This window comes from Sturnus vulgaris, chromosome Z (assembly GCF_052056855.1).
Source record: "Sturnus vulgaris isolate bStuVul1 chromosome Z, bStuVul1.hap1, whole genome shotgun sequence".
Classification (NCBI taxonomy): domain Eukaryota; kingdom Metazoa; phylum Chordata; class Aves; order Passeriformes; family Sturnidae; genus Sturnus; species Sturnus vulgaris.
The window spans coordinates 11,606,574-11,616,357 of NC_142283.1; the positions used below are offsets into that span (position 1 = coordinate 11,606,574).

At 48.4% G+C, this 9,784-nt stretch overlaps 1 protein-coding gene across 1 annotated transcript; it reads right to left on the reverse strand.

Annotated features, from left to right (window-relative positions):
* Window positions 1-2,210: 2,210 nt before the first annotated feature.
* On the reverse strand, window positions 2,211-8,153 carry LOC148219670 (uncharacterized). The gene is made up of 6 exons (XM_088157134.1): window positions 7,229-8,153; window positions 6,783-6,970; window positions 5,126-5,246; window positions 3,871-4,485; window positions 3,401-3,516; window positions 2,211-3,021 (listed from the first exon to the last, which is right to left on the reverse strand). The coding sequence occupies exons 1-4, from the start codon at window positions 8,151-8,153 to the stop codon at window positions 4,475-4,477; spliced, it is 1,245 nt and encodes a 414-aa protein (XP_088013260.1). The 3' UTR covers window positions 2,211-3,021; window positions 3,401-3,516; window positions 3,871-4,474.
* Window positions 8,154-9,784: the final 1,631 nt, after the last annotated feature.

A 9,784-nucleotide genomic window follows, 5' to 3' on the forward strand; every position in this document is an offset into this window, starting at 1 on the left:
TGCACCGCACAGGAAAGGTGTCCACAGCCGGGAGAACTGTTCACTGGGTTTGCTGCTCTGCTACTGCTGATCTCGCAGTTATTGTTGTTGTGCTTTGTTTCCTTAATTCCATATATATATACCAGTAAAGAACTGTTATTCCTACCCCCCAGATCTTCACCTGAGAGCCCCTTAATTTCAAAATTATAGTAAAGTGAAGGGGGGGGGGTTATATTCTCCTTTTCAAAAAGAGGCCCCTGTCTCTTTTAGCAAATACCTCTTTTTCAAGCCAAGACAATCACTTTGAGGGGGACAGATTATAAAAACCTCTCTCTGAAAATAACCTCTCTCTGACAATAGGAGTGAAGAGGGAATGGGAAAGAGGAAAGAGGAGAGGGGAAGGAAAAAGTTAAAAAAAGAGAACGGGGAAAGGGAAAAGGGGAGAGGATTGAGTCCTTGGAAATTCTAATTCTTTCTAAAGGACATTTTCTGACAACATATGGATTTGCTACAATAAATAGCCCTTTCCCACGTGCTTTAGCTTTCTAGCTCTTGATATTAACTAAACCCAGTGAGTTTTAAAGAGATAGGAAAAAATTTAGGAAAATGTTTTCCTTCAAGACCAAATATCTGCCAGAGACTGAATGCTATGGTTAATGGCTTTTGAACATTCACAGGAATGATCAAAGCTTTAAGGTAAATAAACAGAGCTCTTAGAATCCAGTATAAGTTGCATTGTTAAGATTAAATTGAGATTCACATTGTAATGTGTGTTTTTATAGTCTTGAAAACAGAGGCTTAATGACAGCATTTCATGCACACACAGTAACATAAGAAATGACAGCCCGTGCCTCTTTGTCCTGGTAAGTACTTATCAGCAGCCACCTTTCTTGAAAGTAAAGATGTGTTCAAAGGCCTTTTCCCTTTCTCTGTTGAAAATTGTTTCATAGCAAAAACAGGATTAGTCCCATACATAGTCTTTTCTTCTTGTCAAGAAACGAGCTCAAATCTCCAGGCAAATGTATGAGATTTTAGAAGAATGTAAGTTACAGTGTTAATGAACCTGACTTGAATTCAGTTTTGACTTTGGAAGAATTTAAAATCTAGTGGAGAATAACACAGCCTCACCTTTCCTTTCCTTAGTGATATGTGAAAGGCCAGAAAAAAGAAAAGAGAATCTGACTTACTCTGCTGGTACTTGCTGAAATCAACATGTACTGAGAAATTATTGTTATTATTGAAAGAACAGTTTAAAAACCAGGCAAAAATTATGTCTTAAACTGACATTTTCCTTTTGCTCTCCAACCAAACATTTAGATGGAATGGTATCATAGAAACAAATATGTTTCCCTGCTGTCTATCAGGACAGGTGTAAAATACTAACACATCTAGAGAGCAAGGCACTGATTTCATTTCCACTGTGGGAATGGCTTGCAGGAGCAAGTAAACACAGCTTCACTGTGCTGGAACAGTGATGTTCTGTCACTCTAAGTAATTATGATGCCTGATGGGTTTAATACCAGGTTTGCACCTCAGTTGGTGCTAAAGAAATACATAAGGTCCAACGTGGACCTAAGGTTTGCACAGCACACTTTAGGCTGACAGCTAAGGGAGCATAAATTAAATGGTCTTTTCAACCCAGAAGACTGATGAGAAATGTTGGTATTTCTGCTCTCCCTCCTTCTTTAAATTATAGTAACATATTTGATGAGAATTTGGAATTGCAGCTCTGAATTGTGGCCAGATTAAGACACGGGAATGGTTGTTGTGAGTTTTTAATGGTGGAAGTCAATAACAGTGTAGCTGCTCCTGGTGATACAAAAAGCTCTTTCAAGATACTTCCAAGAAAAATGTCTTTTTCCTTTTCATTCTTAACTGCAAAGCCTCCCCCAGTATTATCACCTTTACATCTCTTCATTGCTTTGGATGGCACCAATCACACAACACCCATCTCAGCTGACAAATGTCATTTCTTGCAGATTGCTACAGCCACACTGCTGATCAACAAATACACGAGAATCGATTTCAGTTGAAAAATGTCATTTATTACAAATTGCTACACCCGTGCTGACAATACAGAACTATACAAATCTCAGTTAAGGTTAAGAAAAGGAATTTATTACATTACTACAATAATGCTATGTAAATATATACAAATACCAATTCAGTTAACAAAAACTTAATTTATTACCAACCTCTACAACAACCGCCTATATACAAATATCAATTAGGTGTTTAACAACTTAATTTATTACATATTACTATAAGGGTAAAGCCGATATAGGAATACAAAATTATCAATATCTCTCTAAATAACTGTGTATCAACTGTACAACTATACAACTACATAGCTAGCTAAATAGAAAGCAATACATATATAACCACAACATACAGATGTAAATACAGATTAAATATTATGTATTACATACAATATACATAAACAGATACATGAAACAAATCTATCTGTAAATAGACAACTGTACCAATCTAAATATCCATCCAAATACAGCAATACAAATATACACTTACATATCGCCATACATATATAAATAGAATTACATCCAGAAATAGATCAATATACATATAAAAATATAAATATAGACATATATACCTATACAAATATCAATATATCTATTTTAAAAGCCAGATAATGACAACTATATCAATAGAAATAGATACCGACAAACTCTATACATAGGAAATTAGAATAGAATTTAACAAAGATATAATAACATAGATGTATACTTAGATACATATATACAAATATACATAATTAAAAACATATATGTATACATATCATACATATATAGCAACATAAATATACACAAATATAACAAAATACATCTAGAAATAAACCCATACAAACAGCAAGCCACATATGTAGATATCCATAGAATTATCCCTCTCCTTGTGCAAGTCCATGTATCTTTACAGAGAACGCTGAGCAGAGGGATTCCAGCAGCGCCATCTTCAAAGCCTCTCCATCCGTCTCTTCCTCCCACGCACAGCAGCTCTCCTGGACAGGGACAGCAGATGGGACATCTGCGAAGCAAAGGGAACACTGAGTTAGGATCAGGGCCTTTCCCTTGGCAGCACCTGCACTTGCATCAGGAAAGAGAAAATCTCAGCGCCTCCCCAGGAGGGCTGCAAAGGAAAAGCAGGCCGAGCGGGCCAGGGTGTGGTGAGCGCAGCCGCGGCGGGACCGTCCCGCAGCCCCCGGCAGCCCGGCACAGCCGGCACAGCTCCCGGGCCCTGCCGGCACAGCTGCCTTGCCCAAGGACAGCCCCTGTGCCGGCCGGGGCAGCTGCGCTGAGCAGCCCCAGCACGGGCAGGGCCCGCTCCTGCCCCGCCGGGCAGTGCCCACGGCCACAGCCCACGGCACCCTCACCCCCAGCCTGCCTCACCGGCCCTGTGGCCTCACCCCGGCTCTCGCCTGCCAGCAGCAGCTCCCTGCTCACTGCTCTTGCTCGTGGCCTTCAGCTTCTCCCTGCTGGCTCCTGTCAGTCCTCCTGCTTGTCCTCAAAGTCTTCACTGCAGCTGTGGCAAAAATGGAGGCTCAGGAATTGGTTCCAAGGTCCCAAGGCCTGGCAGAGCTGCAGTCCTGCACCCCTCTGTGCTCCCTGCTGGCTCCCTCCATCCCCTCAGCCCCGCCATGCTCTCGGCCAACCCCGAGTCCCCTTCAGTTTCTTCAGAGCCCCGCAGTCTCACCCCCCTCTGTCCCTTCTGACCCATCCCATCCCCTTAGACCCCGTCACCCCCCTCAGCCTGTGCCACTTCCCTGTCACCTCAGTGCCACCATTGCCCTGTGCTGCCCCACACCCCCAGCCCCACCAGCACCTCAAGGTCACCGTCCCTTCAGTGTCACCACCTCCTCAGCCCCCTCAGTCTCACCGGCCCTCAGCAGCTCCTCAGGGGACAGTGCCTGGGGCCACCGGCAGCTCCCAGCGCTCCAGGGACACCCGGGGCTGGAACTGCTGCTCCAATCCGGCCGCCAGCTCGGACACAGCACAGGGAGAGGGGACAGAGGGGGCACAGGGGAAAAACAAGAGATGAAAAAGGCATCCAGGAGGGGAAAGATGTTAACAAAAGGCCTGTACCTATACACATATCAATCTACGTAACTAAAATCCCAGATAGAAATACAACTATGCCTATTTAGAAACATAACTATATATGGAAATGTAACTACATACATGTATAAATGAATCTAGGCGCATCTCTAACTATAACCTCCCTTATAAAATTCTAACTATATACATCTACAACTATACATATACATTAAACTATACAGATGTATAAATACAACTATCTACACCTAGAAGTGCACCTATATAAATCTGTAAACATAACTATATAGATATATAAATATAACTATACATATCTATAAATATGACTATATCTATCAGTATGCCAGAGGGATTTCACCTGCCCAATGGCCACAGGTCTTCCCTCTGTCTCTTCCTGCCACACGGGGCAGGCCTCCTGGAGAGGTCGATCAGATGGGATCTGGGAAGCAAAGGGAACCCTGAGTCAGTATTGGCCCTTGTGCACGGTTCCCTTGGGCACCAATTGTCCTTTTCTCTGACACTGTTCAAGATGGTCTGAGAGGCAGACTCTCACTTGGAATTTGAAGCCTGCTCTTTAGAGAACACAGATCCTTCCAAATGTTCAAAACTGTGTAAAGCACTGAAGTACCTCAATACAGTCTCAGTATTCACAGTGCAAATGGCACCCATGACAGCTTGAAACACAGACAGTCCCAGCTCCCACAAAGAAGCCCAGCTTTGTTCTTTCTCTGTGCTGACAGAGAGATCTCAGTCCCCACTGAAATGGCTGAAGCTGAAGGGTGCTGTGAGCTGAGTTGTGAAACCAAACTGGGACACCCGGCTTGGTGACACAACTCCCACAAGGTCAGGTTTATTCCCTGCTCTCTTGCCACAGCAGAGGACTCCGTGTCAGAGCCTCTGGAGAAGTGTGGAGGGTAGGGCTCTGGGAGGTTGTGTCTGTGCAGGATTTGAACTAAAGGCACCGGGAAGCACCAACCCTGCAGACAAGAACTCAACTCCTCTGATCTCCCTTCCTGTCACAGGCAGGCTCAGAGCAGCCATCTCACACCTCTCTAAACCAATGTGGGCTCTCTCCTTACCAGGCTCCCCACACTCTGGTGAACTGTTCCTGCAGCTCTTGGTGCCAGATGAAGCTTCCTCTGCTGCAGCTCTGTTCAGAGCTTCCTCCTCTGAGGACTTAGGGGCAACATTAACATTCCCCTTGAAGGAGAAACAGAAAGAAAGAAATACAAAGATCACTCGCTATTTTCTTGGAATCCTATCAGGGATACAGTGACTCTCCTCCACTCCCACACGACATGGAACACGGCAGGGGGGGCGGGAACACTGCCCACACGGTTGCCATGAGAAGCATTTTAAACTCAGGATTTGGGTGGCCAAGGGGAAGCTGAAGCTTTTACAAAATGACCTTTGAGGCAAAACATGAAGGCAGAAAAAGAGAAGACACCAAGTGAGGTGAGGGCTTGTGCCCTCACGTTCTGACCCTGGCTCATCCCACGAGCTGTAAGAAATCAGCCAGCAGAAAGCCAGGGGCCCTCCTCGTTGTCAACATGGCTGTCAGCAAGGGCAGAGCTTGTTCCGAGCACTGCCCAGGGCTGTGTGCTGCAAACACACAGGAAAAGCACACACCTCATTTCTGGCTGGGAGTCTCACCACCCCCACCCAATCGCTCACACAATCCATCACCCAGTGGTGCTTTTTGGAGCCCTCTGCTGCTGCCCCATATCTATGATCCAGGCAAACATTTATGGACCAGGGTATTTCCAGGATCAGATTTTCAAGTGGCAAAAGTCTGCAAATCTGAAGGGTAGAAAAAAAACAACCCATCTCCTCTACAATAGTCCGTCCATCACAATCCTAAATATTCTAAAGAAGGTTCAGAGCCTGCAATGTTTCCTTTCAGTATGGAATAAAATGATTTTGAAAACCACTATGTGTGTTTATAGAAGACAAAAGACATCTCATTTGAGAATAAGATATTACTAAATCCAAGAAATCCCACTCCCGCCCTTGAGGCTGCCCTTCCTCAATCATAAATGTACTGCAGCCTGTGGGGTCAGCACATCAAGAGAAAGAGAGACATTCTTTGGCCAACAAGTATAAGAACTGCAAAAAGGCCTTTGCAGCACTACAGGTAAGTCAGGGGAAAGTTAAGAGAAATGAGACTCCTAATCCAAAGATTGAATCTGTCAAACAAAAGGACAGAAAGCTGCAGCTCCAGCCCATCCCCAAACACAGCTCTGGGAGCACGGCAGGGCTCACACAGCAGCAGCAGCTGCAGCCCAGACCTTGCTTTGCCTTGGCCTTGATACACAAAAGAGGCAGAGCCCACATCTGCTACTGGAACAGAGGCACTTCTCACATGCCCCTCCTTGCACGGGACACTTTGCCTTCAGTGGCATTCTCCAAACATTCTTTTCTCCTTTCCCATCAGACAAAGCCTGGTAGAACCTACAAAGCATCACCCTAAATTCCCCAGCAAAGGGCATTCTTCCCAGGAAAAGGAGCAACCAAACTTGGCCAACACAGGCTCACACCTCTCATCCTCGCTAACGTGAGGATTTAGTGATGACTTTTTCATCTCTCTTTTTTTAGAGATCTTAACTTTACCAAGAATAATTAGACAACTATACAATAATGAAACAAATTAACTTAAGAAGCCTTTGCTTCTCAGCCACGTAACAACGTTCAAAAGCTCTCAGTCCAGCCTCTTCTATTCCCATCCAATGGGGTTACCTGAGCACAGGGAGACCTTTGAGGCAGGGATCTCCTGATCTCCCGAATCATTTTCTCTAGTTCAAGCCCTAGATCTGCTGCTGGTGACTCCTCTTCCGCAGGTGCATTCCATGCTGAGCTGGAGGCCGTCGATGGTGCACAACCAGCACTACCAGGTGGAGCACTGGGGGCTAAAGGGCCTGGTGTAGCTGCACGAATCCAAACGCATTGGTCAGGCTCCACAATGTGGCTTTGGGACACACAGCTCTATTGTTGCCTGAGATGAAACATCCCAGGAAGCACATAGGAAACTCAGGAAGCAGAGAATCTTGTGGCCTTCTAGCCCCCCCCCCTTCCTAGGAGACTTGATAATTTCTGTCTCACAATGACAGAGCATTGTGGAAAAATACTTCAAGCGGTCACTTTTCGTGACCTTTGGGAAAGGAAAGCTAGAATTCCTTTCCTACCTGGCGGCTCGGAGGCTGGGGGCTGCTGCTCCCTGTGCAGCTGCTGCAAGCTGCAGGGCTGCATCCTGAGCACCTCCCGCTCGGCCGGAGGCAGCTGCTCCCCGTAGAGCTCCTGGAAACGGCTGGGGGGCCCCTCCCGCCCGAGCGGCAGCGGCCGCTCCCCGTGGAGCCCGAGGAAGTGGCAGGACGGCACCCGGAGCAGCTCCAGCTCGGCGGGCAGCGGCCGCTCCCCGTAGAGCTCCTGGAAGCGGCTCGGCCCCTCCCGCCGGGCCGGCACCGGCCGCTCCCTGTGCAGCAGGTGGAAGCTGCAGGGCGGGCGCCGGACGAGCAGCGGCCCCTCCTTGGCGGGCTGCTGGAAGCGGCCGGGCCGGGGGCTGCGCAGCTCCCGCCCGTCCGGCAGCGTCCGCTCCCTGTGCAGTAGGAGGAAGCCGCTGGGCGGGCGCCCGGCCGGCAGCGGCGGCCGCTCCCTGGGCAGCGCCGTGAAACGACGGCGCCCGTCCGGCCCGTCCGTCAGCGGCCGCGCCCTGGGGAGCTGCTGCCGCTGCCTGTTGGCCGTGCTCCGGCGCTGGACGTGGAGCAGGAGGTCGGGACGGTTGCGGAGAAAGTTGGGATTCCTGAAGTGGAGCCAGCCCCCGCAATCGCCCGGCACAGCTGAGCCAAGCCAGCCCGGCACCTTGCGGAAGCCGTAGCGGTAGAGCTGCCGCACGAAGCTGCCGAACTGTGTGGCCCTGAAGGTGTGCGGGGCCGGAGCCTGGGCACTGCCCGAGCTGAGCAGCTCCCGCTCGAAGAGGGAGCGGTCGATGAGCAGCCCCTGGCCCCCGCTGTCCCAGCGCACGGAGCGGACGCGAGGGCTGTTCACCAGGCGCCAGAGCTTGGCGGGGAAGGTGCTGGCGTTGAGGCCGGCGGGCAGCGACCACTCCGCCATCGCGCCGATCGCCGAGTGTCGCCACAACGGCCGCGGCTCAACGGCCACGGCTGCGCCGGCGGCGCGCGGCCTGAGGGGGTCGCTGGGCTCGGCCCCGCTCGCGGCCCCGCGCGGGCCGGACTTGGCGGGGCCGAGCGCGGCAGAGCCGGGGCTGCGGGCCCAGCGCGGGCGGGGCGGCTCCCGGGGCTGGCCGGGCACCGCACGGCACTGCGGCGCCAGCTGCAAACCCTTTCTCTCTTTCTTTCCCTGCCTGCAATCATCCTTCTGCCTTTGCAAACCCTCAAGGCGAGCGCAGGAACTTTCAGAAACGGGTCCGAATTGAGGAATCCCATGGGAAACTCTTCCTCTTCTTTGTCCGGTGAAAGCAAAATCACTCCGTCTTCTGCATAGCTGAAGAGAGGAAAAAGATGTTCGATTGAGTAACTTCACTGCTTTGGTTGGGGTTGCAGAGTTCCCCACTTGAAAGCAGACAAGGTCAAATGGGAGAAGGGGAAATGAACAGACAGAATTGAAGACTGGTTTTGCCCCTTTTCCAGCCAACTGGCTGGTTCTTTCTCACTGTCTCTGCCGGTCTTCAGTAGCTTTGGCACATTTCTCATTCTTTGGAGACAGAAGCAGCAACAGGAGGCGGCAGCAATTTGGTCAGCATTGTCATCAGAGCTAAAGTCCTGCTGCCTGGAAGGATGTTGCTTTACCCAAGAGATTAATCGCTTACAGTGATCGTGAACTCACGCTGGTGTCTTCACCAAGAGGATTTGCATTTTTTCATTCCTCACTAATAAGTTATTCTCTTTTTTCCACAGTCAGGGGAGAGTTAAAATGTAAAATCCCCCTGCCACAGCCAAGTCTTTTCAATGTAAACCAAAAAAGGTGATCTTGCAATGCTTTGTCCAGTGTCACTTGTTCTTTTTATTTTAAATTCTCTCTTGATCTGGAAACAGTTTTCAGAGCAGGAAAAAATAGACTTATTTCTTCCATCTCTTTTAGTTCCTGCCCCTTTTTCATGTCTTTACATGTTTTGACCATGAGGGCTCATGCGAGTGTGTTTGGTGGTATGGCAGAAGCTCATCCCACACACACAGTGGATATTTTCCAGCTTGTCTTGAGTTCCGGCTGACTCTGCCTTCTCTTGCCCCGCTTCCAGGTCCCTTTGTGAGGAGCCCAGCCCTGTCACTTCAGTCACTGCCCTGTGGGTGACATGTTGACACAAGGATTGTTGGTCTCATCACATTCTGGAGTAGTCTTTTGGAGTGAGTGTTGTCAAGGTGCCCTGTCGTCTTTGCCTCTGTGTACTGGCTTTCTCAGAAAAATTGAAACCCACTACCTAGAAAATCTCTTTCCATTTTATCTTAAATAGCTTAAAACAGAACTTGAAGTTGGAATGCTCCACCTTGGCAGGATGGTGTTTGTCTTTCTTTAAACACAGTGTAACAAAACTCACAAAAACTATCCCAGCAAGTGAATTACAACGAAATTTCTAATGAATAGGGGGAAAGGAGAAGAAAGGAGTTCAGAAAAGAAGGGACATCTTTCTTCATGTTTCATGGCCCTTATTTCACACATGTCTGTCTATGTGCTGCTTCATCAAGAAAAGCCTCTTTTTTAAGTGCTCCTTTGTAATCCCTGGGAGT